Raw genomic sequence first — 17,980 nt, forward strand, 5'->3', positions numbered from 1 at the left:
CGTCAAACGGTTTGCCGCCTCTCTTGTCTATGCTATTAATTACGCAGTTGAAATCACCTCCCAGGACAACATTGTCATTGATGTATTCCCTAAGGAAAGAATTGGAAAGCTCAGCAAGGAAAGAGATTTGATGCCTTGCCTCATTGGGTGCGTAAATGTTTACGAAAATTGTCTTCTTATCGCTTAAAATGGTTTCAGCCAGCTAAGACGCATCTTCCGTAATTATCTGTGCTGATCTTTTCAATGCTGACGTCGAGTCGCGGTTTGAACAAAATCATTACTCCTCTACTGTGTGAAGAACCATGACTGTAAGCAATTTTGCCACCCCATTCTGCTTCCCACCTTTTAATTGTTTGAGGTGTAGAATACGTTTCTTGAAGGAAAATAATATCGGATTGTTGACGATGCAACCATTGAAAAACTTGTCTTCTTTTTCTTGAGCTGTTTAGCCCTCGAATATTCAAAGATAAAATCTTATAGATCATTTAGGTTCATATTTTAGTCTAAATGTAATACCGGCAATAATGCTCATAGGAAAAACGGAAATATCTAAAGTGGAATAAAGTTTCAGTTTCTTGCTTTTGCGACTTGAATTGCTAGTGGTCAAACTAATCGAAAAAATCGCGACACAAAGGACGGGAAAATATAGTACGAAAAACCAGACGGATTTTAACAAAAAAGTTAACACTATGCGGTACAGAAAAATTATAACTACATCTATCAAGGACTTACCTAATTGTTTGTTCGGCATTATCAGATACTGGTACGTGAATGTAGAGCAATGTTACATTGGCCACCACAATATGGCCGTGATCGATTTCAATGTTTTAACAGTTAATTTAAACGTCCATTAAACGTCCATACAGTGGAAACGCTTTCGTCTCAGGTCCGCGGTAGAGTGAACCGTCTATAATGAGCTTCTCTACTCTGAAAAATGCGGCTCGCTTCTGTTGTTTGGCGGTCTTCAACACCGGGTGTAACTTCTTTCTAATTTCTTCCACTTCTTTAGGGAAATCATCGGCGATTCCGAGCTTACTGCCTTTAGTAAGATTTTTAATAAAGGACTTAATAAACTCTTTGTCGAGGAAGTCCGACAACTTAACAATGATGGGTCGAGGTTTGAGATCTTGAGCGTTGGAAGCACGACGCGATGAAATCCTGTGTACTCTGTCGAAACGAATATTTCTTTCATCTTGTTCTGGAATCTTTAAGTCGTTACGTAAAAATTCCCTTAGCACTTCTTCGGTGTCTTTATTCGATTCACGACTGCGCTCCTTTATTACCTCCTTAAACATCGAGGTGTGCTATCAATGGCTTCTCCTACCTTCAACACCATCTAATTTACATGAAGGCTAGAGCTTTGTAAAATTATTGTGTTCTTGACAAATTTAAAATCCATTGTCAACATGACTAACAAAGAAATTTCAAATTTCCTCAATAATGAGGTAGAAAACAATTGAAAGTACTCTTAATTGAATTATTTTAATTTTCAAGTATAATGGAGTTTTATGGGCTTTGCCAATTCAGAGTAAACACATTTGCTAGTTGCAGCATTGTGCCAAACTAATGGAACCTGTTTGAAAGCAATCAAAAGTGTCACAAATTAATTGTAAAAGGTTTTTTGAGTGGCAACATGATTCTCCATTTTTTACAGGCATAGCTGCATTGCCCAACAATCGCTGGAACCAGAGACCAGATTGTACCAAGGTTGCATTTTCAAGATTTTATTGTTAACAGCAACTCCTGATGCATGCATTCAAGTAAAAAAATATTTAGAAGTTTTATAGTTAAACTTGACAATTTGCTCTTTTACCTGAACCAAAGTTTACTAGATACTATTGTACACTCTCTCCTTAGTAACAACAGTATTCAATACTGTCTTATGCAGATGGCCAATTGAATTGTTAAGCAACAAAAATTAAATGCTTCTAGTTCATTTTCTGGTACAGTAGAATCCTGATTTTTTAAACTCTTGATAACTCGAAAGTATTTATTTAACTATAAGCTACATTGAACATAGGCAAAATGTCTAGAGCATCTATGTCAACTATCCAAATTATCTGGTGAGACAGAATCTCCCTGTTTCCTGTACAGGTCAACAAGTCTCCCTGATATGAAGGAAATTGCTTTCAGTATGCATTTCCCGGGGGGGGGGGGGGGGTACTCGACATAATTTCGGGTAGGAAGGTGCGGCCCGGCCTCCTAAACCCTGACCCTGTTTAAGACACGAGCCTCTGATTTTCCTACCCTGTTTAAGACAGAATGCCAATTTTTGATACCCCGTATAAGACATAAACAAGTACCTCACTGGCTTGTTGTGATCGTGAATTAAGCTAAGTATCAATGCCGAAATCAACGTAAGTCAGCAACACGGAAGGATTTGTGAAAATTCAGCTTATTACACCTCTGCAGGCATATAAGCCTATCCTGTTTGACTTTGGTCCATGCAAAGATACCCTGTTTAAGACAAAAATGGGTGGAATATATGCCCCGTTCAAGACAAAAAAGCCTGAAAACCATACCCTATCGGGCCGCACGTCCCCGTTAAGCCCTAATAAGGGAGTGCCCCCCCCCTCCCCGGGGCATTTTCACACTTAATTCACACTGACTGACCAGGCTTAGTTAATAACTACCAGTAGACTGGAATTACTTGCTTGTTTGTTATGCAATAAACACAGACTTTTAATTTAAGATACACAAGAATAATTTTATTTTGTAACCTTATGAAAACAGTATTTTAAGGCGTACCGCTTTTATGTACAAAACCAAACATCAAACAACAACAACAGAAATATTATGAAGGCTTTGTGTTTGCTGAACTTTATTTTGTGTACTGGCATATATGACCTTATTCTAGTCGCCATAGCTCTTTTCGCTTCTGTTAGCCGTTGGGCCTTGGCACAAGAAACAAACTAGGGCTCTGGGGACATGGGATTTTTCTAATTAATTCAATTTTTTTTGATTGGCTGTTTGAAACAAAGAAATCTTGAATGGAAGTCAAAAACACCATTACTCTCTCACACAGTATAATATAGAAACATCATGACTGCATACATGAAGACTGGAAGTCCTAGAATCTAACTGGAAATCCTGTGTCCAGGAGCCCTTTGTTTCCCTGTGCCAAGGCCCTGCCGGCTAAGAAAAACGAAAAGAGCTATGGCAACAAGAATGGTATGACCTTTGCATACCAAGAATCGTCAGCTACTTAATTTTCATCAAAAATAATGGTGGGTGGGGTGAATCAGCGGAGGATTGTAGTAGGCGACCAGAGGGTTGGGAAGGGAAGGGAGGGGAGGGGAGGGGAGGGGGAGGAATTTTCTTGCTGGTTTGAAAATGTTCCAAATGGAACAATAATTTATTTACTGCATTTTAATGTGTTTAAACCAGTTAAATTTGGCAGCACCCAGACCCTATGGAGTTTGGTGCAGAGCTGTTTACATCTTACACTTTTAGGATGCTTGATGTTAATGAGTGCTTTAAGAGAGCAAGGCTATAACTGAGTTTTTTAATGCAAATGCTTGCTTTTGAAAGCACAAATTTCTAAGAAACCCCATATTCTAAATAGAGATCAAAATTTCACTTCTCCTTATAGTATAAATGTAGTTAAAGTAAACAAGAAAAGAAAGTTATCAACTAGCACATATTATCTCTTGATAATTTTTCCATCACATTTTCAGAACTAACATTAGAAGAAATGTTTGGAGATCTTTAGGAGAATAAATTATGAATTGAATTACTGTCTTTGAATAACACGTGAACTCTGTTAAGTCAACGTTATGTTGCTTGCTGCTGTCAATCATCAAAACAGACCACTCAGGAAACAGAAGTACACTAAACCGGTTCAAATTAGGTCACGGTTGTGATTGGTAGACTTTGATCCAAGTTGTTTGTTTCTGTTTTTCAAGGTTCGTTGGCTGTTGCCATAATTATGATTGGCGGCAGCAAAAAACGCAATTGTTAGTTGGGTTTCAGTGTTCATGTGTTACTGAAAGGTGCAGAAAATCTTGAGTTTGGGAATAGAAGGATAATATAAGCCATTTCTGAGTTGTCTTTTACCGCTGTTGCAAAACACGTCATGGTGCACAACCTATCATCTGGAAATGAGTTTGATTTGCAAGACATTGTAACTCATTTCCATGTGGAAGGTTGTGCACAGGACTTGGAATGGCATCTCGGAGATGGCCCATTAGGGTAAATTAATTGATTGCATAAATTGTTACGCAAATGTATTAAATTAATGCCCACTTCTGACACATGTACATAAATATATCTCAGATACAGAATTATACAATGTAATAAATATAATTTTAATAAAGAGTATTTTTTACAAGCAGCTGTTGTGAGAAAATCTGAAAGTGTGATCCATAATTAACTACTAATGGTTTTGTTCGGAGTTATGCAGCTTCTGTCTTCTGCCAGGGGGGGGGGGGGGGTTCCTGTGTCGCTTGTCTAAATTTAGATATGTGCAATGTCGCTGTTTTATCGCTCTAAATGTCGCTGTCGGAAGGGAAAAAAAAATGAATTACTTGTCCTTGTCGGAATTTAAGTTTTTTCCATAAGGGTTGTCGTTTGTCGCAATTTTATTAGTATGCTGTCGCTACTTTTCGGGCCATGTTGCTTGTTGGATTTTCCCCTGGCAGGGCCTCTACAATGTAGTTCCTGTACAGCTTTTTCCCTTGGCCTTCACAGTATTACTGACGTCACTACTTGTTTCGGTGACGTATCCTGACCAAGACAAAAATAGAGGCCAAGAAACTAGGCAAGTTTTTAGATACATGCAGGTATATTATTAAGACCCAGCACCAACTGGAGTTCTGGTGGGTATCCTTTCATGAATCATCAGCTAAAATTCATGCAGCTAGATGTACCTATAAAGGGGACTCCCAAGATGTTTTCAGCTTCTTTTATTGCTGTCTGGTAGGTGCTTCACAAGGGAACCACCTAGTATTAAATTTAAAATCTTTTTGAAAGCTCTGTGAATGCACAGCTATGCTTTCACCTAGTTCATAACTAGGAACTTATTTTAGACCCTAGCCATCTTCAAAGGAGCAGATTACTGGTATATTGGAAGCTCAGGATCATGCACAATCTTGGAGTGGCATACTGAAAGAAAGAAAAATTACAGCTGGAGTAGCCATTTCTTGGCAGATGAAAGAAAATCTTTCCACTATGGCTAAAGATGGGCCCTGTTGTCAGTAGCAAAAAGTTAAAACAATAGTACCATTCAATCATAAATTATTAATTAAAAACATCTGAAATTTCGTTTCAGGTTATTCACAGGTTTACATGTATTCAAATATCTGCACTCTCCGTGCTTGATGTGCTATTTTTGTTGTTCTTTTTACAAGCAAGCTAGTTTACATTTTTTGCAACTCTTTTATTGACCACTGTTGATTATTCTACACCATTCTTCACTGTTGCTCCAGTTCAGCAAGATTGAGCTCTTGGCTTCTTTCTTTGTCTATTAGCTCAAGTTCCCTTATTTTCTGTCAAATAAAGAAGAAAAATAATTCATTTTAAACATACCCTACAAGAATTATAATGTGTGGTTCCAGAAATTGTCCATACTCCCCCCACAAAAGGGATTGGAAATTCCTGGGGATGGTTGGGCGTCTCAAAGACCAAAAACATTATTAAGAAATGTATGAACCTACACTCTAATTTGTAATTCCCTGAGGGGTGGGGGTCTTAGGAGAAATCCCTTCTGTGGGGGATGTACATGGATAAGTTATGGAACTACACAATGCTGTTGATTGGGATCAAAAAGTCTTGAGTGTCACCCTTATAGAAAGACAGGAGGCTAAACATTTAGGAGGCAGCCTAGCTGAGAGGTTTAGGGTGCTGGTGTTGTAATCAGAAGTTGAGGTTCATGTCATCCATCCTGCCACTAACCTGAGATCATGCCCTCCCTCCCTACTTACCACTCCGGGGAAGGAGGGCATGATACATTTACTTGTCGGATCGTATGTAAAAAAACCGGATTCTGGTTTTTCTTCTGATTGGTCGAGAAACAATACTAAATGAAGCGGTGTGGACTGATTGGCTGTAGTATTTCAACGAGACTTCCGGTCAAAAGCTGGTGCTAATGGCTTAGACGAGGCGTGTTAATTTCGAGGACAATTTTTCTTCTACGTTAAGACCTGACAAATTTCAAGTGTAATTCTCTAAATGCAGAACAGATAAAGTGTTCGACAATGCGTAATTTGTTTTTGTGACGGTGTTTTGGCAGTTCATCGAATGAGTTTCGGGAAAACCAATTCACCCAACAATATTCCAGAGGTGTTGGAATGTTTACAGTGTTTACTTAAAAGCTGCACGATGCTATCCGCGCCGTGAAACAGCTCATCTGTAAATTCCTTTTTTGTGAGTTGTAAGGGACGGCATCTATCGCTGATAAATATATATTCGCGAGTGTCATTTCTCCCTGCTACTGAAAGCATTTTTATTTTAGTACGGCGAAGTTTTATACAGGCTGTACATGTATAATATTCTACAGACCTTTTTCACGCCTCGAAGAAATCCGAGTCCCGAATTTGCCGCCATCTACAAAGAGTGGTTTGACAGTTCTACGACACCTAATTTGGGGGCGGTTGGCGGCCGTTTAAATAAATGTATCAGGCGTTCTTTTTCCCTCTCTCATCTTTGCAAGGGAAAAAACGTCTGATCGCAGGTTATCCTGCCACTAGCTTGATGGTGGTGGCCAAATGATAGTGTGCTGGAATCTGGATCAAGAAGTCCAGGTTCAAGCCTGGCTAGGGTCATATACCTGCCAACTTTTTCTTGGTTAAAGGCGTGAGATATTTATCGTGAGAGTGACAGGATTTCCGAAGACGATACGACAATGTCCGAAGTTTTCCGAAGATGTCCGAAGTATTCCGAAGACGTTCCGAACATATCCCGATCCCAGTGCGTGGACGTGTTTTGCTAAACGCGACCTCGTTCCCGATGCTTTTCTCTGTCAAAACTCTGCGATTTCGGGGAAAGTATCGCCATTTACTCATTTTACATGGAGTTTTCTTTTCTCACAGTGGTTTGAGTTTACATTTTTTGGAAAGTGTGTCGTTTGTGGTTGTAATAACTCACATTTTTTGGCTAGGCGTGAGAAATTGGTTCGTAAGCGTGAGTTGGCGTGAGATCGAAGTTTTCAACTCGCAGGCGTGAGACTCACACCCAAGGCGTGAGAGTTGGCAGGTATAGGGTCATAGTGCCTCACGGTGCCTCTCTTCACCCAGGTGTATAAATGGGTAACCCTGTGATGGACTAGGAGGGAGTAGTTGCGTTACGCTATGTAAAATGGGATAAGGTCTGATGGGCCACTAGACTCTAAAGCAGACTTCACCATGATGATGTCCTAATGGGTACTGTTTGCTAAAAAAAATTAAAATTATACCTGTGATATTTCTGTTGATATAATGGGTCTATATTTTTTGCCTTGTCCAAGGGCTTCCATCTCATCTAGGAAACTTTTTCTGTCTTCTATTTCTTGAAGAACTGTATAGATCAAAATTAATAAGAAAAATATTAATCAAAAAAGCTACAAGGAAAGAACAGAGTTACATTCAAACAAAACATACAAACATGCTCAGTAATCAAGAAAACCAACTGTTAATATTAATGTAGCGTAAATATAGAATGTGCAGTCATGTGATAAGCGTAACCTGATATCAAGGTGCATACATGTATGTCCCCAGGGCAGGGGGTGGGGACTCTTATGTGAAAGTGACAGGGATGCATATTGGAAAATTTGAATTAATGCCCTGAACTGGCCTAAACTGGTGACCATCTTGAGGTGGCATGAGGAGGACGAGGCCGCGGAGGGACGGGGGGAGGCGGGGGGGCGGGCGAGGCGGGGGGGGGGACCAGAGGGGCGCGAGCGGGGGCCGCGCGGCACCGGGAGGAGAGGGGGGGGAGAGAGGGGAGGGGGGGGGGGCGCGGGAGGACCCCGCGGGGGGCCAACGAGGAAGCAGCGGAGAGTAAGGTGAAGATGACTCAAGCTTTTATTGACTCCTTAAAGATACCATTTTTCATGTCTGATTGAGCCAGATGACCAACACAGTGTATTGTGTCATTTTTTTATTACTATAGTTCGTTTACAATCCTAAACAAATAAATGGCTAAAAATATTGGCATTCTGTCCCGAACACCCACAGTGAGACAAAAACACTTTAAATGGGACACCTCTTTCAAATGGGGTACATTTATTTTCAAATGGGATTTATCCAGGGACCTGCACCACATTACATTACAACTAAAACATTTTTAATAGTTACGTCACTCTGGTGATTTCCTTGAAGAGCAATCTAAGAGTTGTGCTTAAATAATTTCGTGCCCAGTTTTTGAAATTTTAAAATAAGCACAAATCCGATTTTCTGTATCTAAAAACCATGGCCTGTCAAACAATTCTATGTAAAACTGCATTCAGTTACCTTCATCAAATCGATCAACTTCTTTTTCTTCCACCATTTCTTTGGATGAAGGTCTTTTCTGTTTTGGAACATCCTCAATGGTTTTGCCATCCTCGCCATAGGCCATCACATTCTGAAGTCTTCTTTTATCTTTCTCTGAAATCAATTCTAGAAATTGAAAGTGCCAAAAATATTAGCTGTGATCCCCATCAAAGGGCTTAAAAAGTCTGTCTGGTCGCCTAGGGACAAGTACTGTAAATTGCTTGCCAGACAAAAAACATTTCCACGCTTACTTACCAGGACTGGGCAAGGGATCTGCCAAATAAATCATAAAAAAGTAAACTAAAACAAGTGTGCAACTGTCCCCTAGCCTGCGAATGCAGGTCTACATACATACGGCTGTTGTTTCTCAGCAGAGAGAAATGACAGCCGGAAAATAAATATGTTTGCATTCGCAGGCTTACTGCCCCCTGGCTAGCAAAATGTGAAAGCTGCTTGTCCAGTTCAAGGTTTTTTTCAAGTCCTGCTTCACAAATATATAAATTTCTCTACAAGGAAAATATGTGAAGAGGGTTGGGGGTGGTTAAGAGGCATCAAGGGAGGGGAGCTGTTTTACTCTTAACTTATTTACCTAGTATGAGAAAAAAAAAAATAGTCAGAAAAAAATAACTCGTTGAAATAAAAAATAAACTGAGATAAAAAATAAACTGCAACATACTTCCTGGAGCAGGTCTGTAATTTTCTTGTGGTACTGAGCTTTGCTGCACATCAATTGCATCCTTAGTTCTCTTTCCACCTGACAGATGCCTTGCATTCATGACTTTGGGTAAAGGTTTCTTAGGTGCACTCTTGGGCTGTACTCTCTCATTTCTACTTGTCGTGGGATTGCAAGAAACAGGTAGAGATTCACCTTCTAAAATACAAAGAAAAACAAAACTTTTTAAATTTTATTGTGCTGGCTGGGGGTGGCAGGATGGATGAGTGCTCTCAGGGTTCCAGCCCTGGCAGTGTCTATCTTCACCCAGGTGTACAGATACGTACCAGTTTTATGCTGGGGAGATACAACCCTGCAGCAGGAATGGATCCAAAATTTTTGAGGTGGGGGGGGGGGGAGGGGGGGCACCACTAAGGAATAGCGTACCTGACTTTTTTTTTCAGAATTATACCAATTGAATAAGTCATTTCTCTGGGGGAGGGGGTGCAGACCCCCTGCAACCTCTCCCCTAGATCTGCCCCTGTGCAGTGAACTACATGTAACATCCCATTTGGGGTGGAGGGGATGGTGGGCAGAGATAAAAGCCCGATGGGCCACTGTGCTCTCCAATCTTAACCTTAAAAGTTTTCTTTCTAACTTGCTACCCAGTATTGTCGCACAATCTTTTCTTCACAATTTTTAGGAGGAATGATTGCATGACAACACAGTGGTCCATTGAAAGGGTGGATAGTGCTTTCTCCAGTTTTCCAGTTCTTTGAGGTTATGAGGTCTGAGAGAGGGGCAAGGGGATAGGGAGGTTGCTCAAATCAGTTCAAATAAAGTGATACATACAAGTCATGTAAGACAGTGCAGCATACGACTTCGGGTATTTTTGTTACTAATTTGGCTCATAAAATCTATCTAGGGTAGGTTAAGGATTTTAAGTGTTTAATTTCGGCCCAGGGGGGGGGGGTACACGGGATTTGAAGTGACGGGGATGATCAAAGGATTTTTTTGGGTTTGAAATTTTGGATTCCGGGATTTTTTTGGGTGGGAAATTTTGCAAGTATAAGTAGGGATGTATTTGGGTATTTAAAATAATCTGAAGATTCGTGGTAGTGCCTTGGTTGCATAGTTCTGCGAATAAAGTACAAACAAACGTGTTTTGCTGTTGATTTTTTGGGGTCAATTTTTTGATTTAGGGATTTTTTTGAGTTATGTCGGAAGCCCTAGGGATTTTTTTGGGTCTTGATTTTTTCCCCCATTCGATCATCCCCGTCATTTGAAATCCAGAGTACCCCCCCTGGGAATTTCGGAATTTGATGGTGCAGATTAAAAAAATATTTTTAAAGCAAGGTAGGATTTTATCCCCCCCAGTGACGTACAATAAAGAATGACCAAGACAGCATCTAAAACAATAAAATATCTCTATGTATCTGACTTCATACAAAACTCACTTTTCATGTTTTCCTGCAACTGTCTCCGTTGAAAGTTCGTCAATTTTGACTCTTCCATCATAACTGCCAATGAAAATTCCCAGGTATAAAATAACATCAAAAGCCTGAAAGTCTTTGTGAGGAATATGTAGCAAATCTAGTATTACCTTTTAGTAGATTTTGAGTTTCCTTGCTGACAGGAGCTGAATGTGATGTCCACAAACCTCCTTTGGCAACGGGCTGCCTGTTCGACGCCATCTTTGTTTCTTGTTACTATGTGAGCCTGCACACAGCTGATTAGCGGTGTGGAGTTTTTGTCATGCTCGTTAAAGATTCTTCGAAAATATGGCGCGAACAAGGGACAGTTCGGAAGGAAGGATTTCCTCGAGTTTTTTTAATGTTTGGAGACAAAGAAGATGAATGAAATAGAGGAAAAGACATAGAAAGAAGCTCAAGATGTCGAAGTGTAAGTTGCGCTTGAGTTTTTACAGCGTGAGTTCTGATAACACAGGATAGTTTTAAGTAAACAAACAACTTGTGAAGTCATTTCTACAGACTATTGTCTGCAGAAATGACGTATCTTGTTTAGAAATATGTTTTTAACATGTCAATATAATATTTCTCAAATGCATATTTCAATGTGCTGTCGATCGCGACAAAGGACACAGAAATTTCAAAACAGCGACAAATGACATGATTTTGCAACTGACATTTTTTGACATGTGCAGCTACTCTCCTGGGAAGGCCTCACATGTTTTTTTCTAGGGTGGGAGGGTTAAGTTTTGGTAAATGTTATTTGCAAAAATACTGAGTGAACAGATTTTCCATTTTCAATAATGAATAAGATTTGGACAGTAAGTTGGTGATGGATTTTCCAAGCAGACTAACTTTCTGATAAGCTATACCCTGCCACTAGCAGGGCTGTCATTAAAGCTGATTTCCAGTCCGTACTGCGCAGACTCGGGGTTTGTTTTCGTTTTTGTTTTGAATTTGTTGAAACGTTACACTTCGGTGACAGCATACATGAAGTTTTTTAGTCCACTATTACAGTTCGTTTCGTTCAAGAATTTCCGATGAGCTGAGACGTCGGTTTGAAATAGCGTCAAGGTTCCTCTACTCGTTATTATTTGTTCTGCAAGGATATCTGGCGTTAATTATGAAGAAAAAGGTAAGTTTTTTTGCGGAATTGTTGTTTGTAAACATTCCTTCGTGTGGGCTCACATAAACATTGCAGCCGAGATTGCGCAGTACGGACTGGAATTCATCTTTAAGTTAATAAGCAGCCGTTACATTGAATTTATCACCCGTAGCATTTCGCTCTGTATACAAGTGTAACATAACACCAATCAACATCTTCACCCGTAACACTGAGTAAACTCAGCCGTAGCAGGTGTTAAAAACATTAGCTTTTAGGCGTTATCCGCGCAGACTGTCAGACTGAACGATGATGTTTTTAAATTTTATTGAATTTTTAAATTGTTATTATAATAGTAAATTATTTCTATCTTCTCAATATTTTTAGGATGTCTTTTTATATGTCTTTTTAAATTTTTAATTTGTACACGGCCCCACTAGCTTTTAGCTTTAAACTTTTTTACCGTGTTTAAATAAAGTTGTTATTATTATTATTATTATTATTATTATTATGGGTTACGGCCCTTAATGACAGCCCTGACTAGTATGTGTGTTTATATGCACCTTCAATACATAAGCTTAAGGAATTTGAACAAATTCCAGGAACCTGGACAGGGAAGGAAGTTAAGGTAATACTGCATTATTTTTAAGAAGCCGATGTGCAACCTTGTTTTAAACAAAATAAAACCCTTTTCCTTTTTTACTCCAAGTTGACACTTAAATTCAACAAACACTATTCAAAAGCTACTCAACTTTTCTTTAACATTTATTTTTCAAGTTTGGCAACATCCCAATGTTAATGTGTTCAAATATTTTAACATTGGAGAATGGAAGAAGTGCTCCAAAGAAGGCGAGGTGTCAACCATAATGGTAAGTCAAAAAATGTGTAGCAATCATGAATCTTCTTCAGTGTCTTGCTTCCTAGCATCTGAATTTGTACTAAAGCAGTTATTTTATTTTGGTGATCATCACCAAAATAAAATAACTGCTTTAGTACAAATTGGTCACCATGGCCAATAATGTTTCATTGGAACTCAATTCCGTATTCAAGGAACAAAATAAAGTTGTTTTTTGTCTATTTGCTTGGCACACTTTCAGAGCATTTTTAATTAGTATTTATTGGGTAGGAGCTACAGTGTACATGAAGATTGCCATAACAACATTGTTTTGCATAAGCCAATTATTTTTGTGTAGATAAAGCTGTTGCTAAAGATATTTAGAGTGTATTGTTTGCTTCTTAGGACAAACAAACAAAAGGCACAGTTTATAGAATCACTGGTTCAATTCCTGCCAGTAACTTTATCCAGTTTCCTCGCACAAGCACCCAGTCCCTGGGATTGACTGGTCGCTATCTCTACTGTCTCTTCCGACCAATCGCTGGCAAGTATTTTGTAGTGCACATTGATGTGGCAACAGATGATGGACTGGCCATCAGGATCTCGTTCTCCAACATGTTTAAAGAGTTCAAATCAACATCAACATGGCTACAGTTTCCATTTGTATCAAGCCCTCCTCCAGGTTCAGTTGATGAAGTTACTCTTGGTGAAGCAGGCACTATAACCAGTAAGGATGTGTACATGTAACTTCAAACTAAGAAATACCGTAAAATTCCGGTTATAAGCCCCCCCCCCCCCCCCCGCTTATAAGCTCCCCCGGTTATAGGCCCGTCAACCTGGAAACAAAAAAAAACATCCGGTTATAAGCCCCCCCCCCCCAACCCCCGGATATAAGCCCCCCTCTACCGGATGACAGTACTGAACAGGGCTAAATGTTGCTTTTTTGTGCGTTTTTAACTTAAAAACATATTTCGATCAACACTCCCGAGGCTCGTTTCGAAACGGTTTTTTCCTTCCGCTTATAAGCCCTCCCGAATATAAGCCCCTCCGCTTATAAGCCCACCCAAAAACCCTTACGAAGTTGTATAAGCCCAGGGCTTATAACCGGAATTCTACGGTAGCTAATTAGCTACACTATCTTATATTGTTGTTACCAATTTTTTTTTTATTTCCGTGTTTTCAAAAAAATTACTATGTTGTTGCAAAAATTGATGACACAAAATTTTTTACCCTGCTGTAAAACCCGTTGTGTGAGGATATTTTTAAAAAGTCCAGGGACAATATAATCCCTGGACAGTGTCACTGTTTCGTGTTCTTAGACAAGACACTTAACCCTCTCCAGGTATATAAATGAGCACAATTAGCTCATGTTTGGGGGGACCTGTAGCATTTTAGAAACCATGATTAAGCACTGGCACTTGGCCATTGGCCTTGGCCTTGGCCTTTTATGACTTAAAGGAATCAATGACAGACTGCTTGTTAAGGATTGGTTTGAAAATGAATGTCAAAACAATTGTGCCAATTTGTTTTGTTTTTCTATGTTATCAGGTCTTGTTGGCACAACCTCTCAGTCAACTCGCTGGACTGTTTTGGTGCTAGACTTCCGGTACATCCTCTCAGTTTACTTGAACCGTCAGTATGCATACCTGAAAACCATGCGCTTGTGTGCCAACATGTTTCTCAAAGGACTTTTCACAAGTGATATAGATTACATGCCTGGTATATCAGCTTCTGAAGCCAGAAAGCTAGGCTTGTTGGACCAAGGTGTAAGTCCCTTGCCGAGAGAAATGGCATTTCCCTTACCAAAAGGAGCAGATTGGCATGAGCTATATGATTACATCAAGTTTCCTCCTGACTCTAAAGTTGCCCAGTTTGGAATCATGGCAAATGTCAAGTCTACACTGAGTCGCCCCAAAGCTGACTCAGTTCCTGTCAGCTCACGAGAAGAAAGTTCTCGTTATCAGGACAAAAGAACTAGGTTAAATCATGTCAGCCATGTCGATGTCCGTAGAAAACCACCTCTGGAAACCTCTGAAAGAATTTTTACAAAAGATGAAGGCAAGGTATGGGATACATTGTGTACACTATAATTATTCTACCTTGCCCTACCTTATGGCTGCCATACACTAGCTATCCACTTTGTTATTACATGCTTCAAAGAATAGTGTAAGACATGCAGGGTGGCCTTATGTACTGTAGCCAGAAGGGAACATTGGGGTGTGCTGAACACCGAAATACCACACAAAATTCAGCAAATACCACAATACGGTAAAAAACTGGAAAATACCTCAATGTCAAAGTTAGCCTGCATAGACTTATTTATTAAAAGCTTGTTCACGATAACTAGAACACTTGTAACTGAATTAAAGGCAAGCATCATTTAATGAAAATCCTAGAAACCTTTCTCAACAATGTGTTACTATTGCAGACACATCAAGCTGTAGCTTCAAGAGTGGCATTGGTGGACAGACTTAATCCACAAAAGCAAATAACAAAAAAGGTACAAATCTATTGAAAGGAACACACATTTGACTTACATTCCTAATCATGCAATTTTGGTACACTGTAGTGATATATCAGGCTCTAATTAAATACAATGTTTGGCATATTCAGCGGAATAACAGAACAGCGGTAGTATATTACCCTAACCAACAAACAAAAGCTACCCGCAAGCAAACCAAAGTTAATCTAACCGCAAGCAAACCAGATTAAAAGCTAAAGGTAAGCTAACTGGGGTGAAGCTAACTGCAAGCAAACCAGCGTGAGGCACTTAGCTAACTGCAAGCAAACTGGTGACATTCCATCATTCTGCCATTCCGCCAAATAGGGTCACCCAATAAGACTTCACAATTATTAATTATCTAGTTTTTGTAATAATTTTTTGTGCAAATAAAGGATTTCCCATGGATGAATGAAAATTTATTTCATGGGTTAAGTGAATTCAAAGTAAAGCAATGTACTGGTATTACCAAGTACCTGTAAATAGATTAAAGTGGTACTTACAGAGTAGGTAGTGATGAGCAAAGAAATGCACCAATTTCTGTTTATATTTGTTTTGAAGAGCATTGTCTTCCTTCAAAATCCAAAGAAGTGAGAGATTCTTCCTAAAATGTTGTTGTTCAATCTGTAATTTAGACTCATGCATGTATGTCTTGTTGTTCTAGCGAAAACATGTAATACCCACTGCTCTTCCAACTGTGGGGGTGCATGGAGCTGAATTGACAGATGCTGATGGTGGAGAGGTGCACGTATATGCTCATCCAAGCAAAACTGTTACTAATCTTCAACAGCACAAAGAAAAAGATAAGGTACACTACAGTGTTTTTATTTAAAGCTAAATGTTCATACTCAAGGTGGAATTTGATTTCATTGTTTGTTTCCATAGTCGGTACTTGAAATGAGTAGTTCAATATTACATCCACGATATTAGATTCAAAACTCGAATGTCAGTTGGATTAATGCCTGGTTTTGCCGGACAGAGATATGAGAATCAAGGCTGTGCTCTAAGGAAATTTTCTGGGAGCCCTTCGGGCTCCCAACCCTGCCAGGTAGGGTGCCCAGCCCTTCAGGTTGGTCGCCCAAACTAATTAATTATTCAAATTATTAATTATTAAATTAATTAATTTATTAATATTATCATGGTTTAATAAGTTAATAACTAATTAACCAATGAATTTAAATCATAAAACCAATTAAGATTTCTTGTTGATTATATTTAACAGCACACACTATTAAATATATATTTGTTGCTTCTTGTCAATGAACAACTTTGACTTTGTCAGTAACACAACATTACATCTATGTTAATACAGAGAGTTTGTCAGAGAAGGTTGTTTTAAAGCCACAATAAGTTTTATTTCCAATGATCACATTATGGTAAAACCCTAAACAAGTGACAGGTTAATGCATTACTGCCCTCTTATCTTGCTTAGTCTCTCTTGCAAAAAATAAACACAACATTTCGGATTCATAGAATAATTATTCCACTCAGCAAATATAGCGGCTTTGTGAGTCGAAAAAGTGCGAATTCCTGTATGCTGTCATACGGAAACCCATTGAAAATTTTCGCGCCAAAATGGGAAAATTTCGTCCTTTTCGCAAAAATTCCTTACTTTATCTAGTTTCATAAAAGGACGCCAGAGAAGTTAAGGCTTAAACAATTAATTGCAAGCTTTTCTTGTTTCAGCGGTTAATTTGTCGAGAGTTCAAAAAAAAAAAAAGGACGTCACAAGAATTTAAGAAAGAACATTTAATTAGGTTGAGTTTCTATTCTTTCAACAGTCAGGCTGAGAGAACCACCGTTTGAATGATAATCTATACTAATCCATTCGATTTGATTAAGAAACGGATTGATTTAAACTTGCAGAAATTCATGAAACTGCAAACAATCTTATATTTATTTATTTTTTGCAATTCATCAAAGGTAATAATTTCACACACGGCGGAGTTGCTTGTTACTATTTTTAGCGGCCACTGCATTTTGACAAACTTGTGATACATCCGACGAAAATCCTTTAATAGTAACGTAAATATCTCCTAAATCCTAACGTCGTTAAGAATTTTTGTTTGAGATTACCACAACGAGTCTAAAAACAAATAAATTCGATTTAAGCTAAATTATGATAATTACATTTTAGCAAGATTTAGAGTGCAACAAGTTGTCGCTTTTCCTATGTATGTAAACATCTGCAGACGAAGCCGAAGAGGCAGAAATTTGCATATACGAAGAATTTCATTTTATGTTAACACCAACGCACTGCACTAACGAAAACTATTAATATACCAAAATAAATGAAAACTAAATCATCTCAAGGAAAAAACTCAAGATTTCAACACATATTTTTTTAATGTTCGTGCACTTTGTCACGTGCAAAGTCAAGCTTGTGTTAAATCATGTGGAACTTGACAGCGCTGGCAAGCGTAAACATTTGACTTCGTAATGTGCGGAAACCTATTTTCCCACAAATAACATTATCAATCAGCCAAAAACATAATTTTACAATCAATCTCCTGCTATACTACAGTGTGGAACGGCGAACAAGAGGGCCGGGTGCCCGGCCGGGCGAGCAGTTTTATTTTTCGGTCGCCCGAGACCAAATGTTTGTCGCCTGAGGCGACCGGGCACCGCTAGAGCACAGCCTTGAGAATTCAGCCTGAATTTAAATAAGTTATTTTATAAGCTGTAAATATCATCCCTGGCTAAGGTTCAAATCAAGACTGCTCAATCCACTGGCCAACACATTAACCATTAGTCCACTGTGCTTTGCACAAAAATAAATCTAATGTTGACTATTCCTTATTCTTGCTTGACCGCTGATGTTCATTCTGAGTTTGAAGCTCACTTTGTTTTATTTGTTGAACTCTGTAGCTCGAAAGAGTAGAAATACCAAAGGCTACAAAGGCAGAAAACTTTACGGTGAGAAGGAATAGATTTTTAAGACAGCTTTTGAGTTATGAAACAAAGAAATTAAAATA

At 38.9% G+C, this 17,980-nt stretch overlaps 3 protein-coding genes across 4 annotated transcripts in view; 2 read left to right on the forward strand and 1 right to left on the reverse strand.

Moving 5' to 3' along the window:
* Positions 1-3,274, forward strand: part of LOC144633959 (uncharacterized) — a 22,102-nt gene extending 18,828 nt beyond the window's left edge. For both annotated transcript variants that reach the window (XM_078492892.1, XM_078492893.1), the window contains exon 11: positions 1,655-3,274. In XM_078492892.1, coding sequence (XP_078349018.1) covers positions 1,655-1,734 — 80 coding nt within the window. In that variant the 3' untranslated portion in view covers positions 1,735-3,274. The remainder of the gene's footprint in view (positions 1-1,654) is intronic.
* Positions 3,261-10,826, reverse strand: LOC144633989 (UPF0193 protein EVG1 homolog). The gene is made up of 6 exons (XM_078492926.1): positions 10,703-10,826; positions 10,557-10,619; positions 9,124-9,318; positions 8,427-8,573; positions 7,391-7,491; positions 3,261-5,486 (listed from the first exon to the last, which is right to left on the reverse strand). Exons 1-6 carry the CDS (start codon positions 10,791-10,793, stop codon positions 5,412-5,414), a joined length of 672 nt encoding a protein of 223 aa, XP_078349052.1. The 5' UTR covers positions 10,794-10,826; the 3' UTR covers positions 3,261-5,411.
* Positions 10,827-10,884: 58 nt separating this feature from the next.
* Positions 10,885-17,980, forward strand: part of LOC144633957 (WD repeat-containing protein 90-like) — a 36,173-nt gene continuing 29,077 nt past the window's right edge. Inside the window, exons 1-7 of the mRNA XM_078492887.1 lie at positions 10,885-11,001; positions 12,448-12,539; positions 12,911-13,232; positions 14,054-14,568; positions 14,934-15,005; positions 15,670-15,813; positions 17,874-17,921. Coding sequence (XP_078349013.1) covers positions 10,992-11,001; positions 12,448-12,539; positions 12,911-13,232; positions 14,054-14,568; positions 14,934-15,005; positions 15,670-15,813; positions 17,874-17,921 — 1,203 coding nt within the window. The 5' untranslated portion in view covers positions 10,885-10,991. The remainder of the gene's footprint in view (positions 11,002-12,447; positions 12,540-12,910; positions 13,233-14,053; positions 14,569-14,933; positions 15,006-15,669; positions 15,814-17,873; positions 17,922-17,980) is intronic.

This window comes from Oculina patagonica, chromosome 12, assembly GCF_052425735.1.
Source record: "Oculina patagonica isolate OP01 chromosome 12, crgOcupat, whole genome shotgun sequence".
In the NCBI taxonomy this organism is placed as follows: Eukaryota; Metazoa; Cnidaria; class Anthozoa; order Scleractinia; family Oculinidae; genus Oculina; species Oculina patagonica.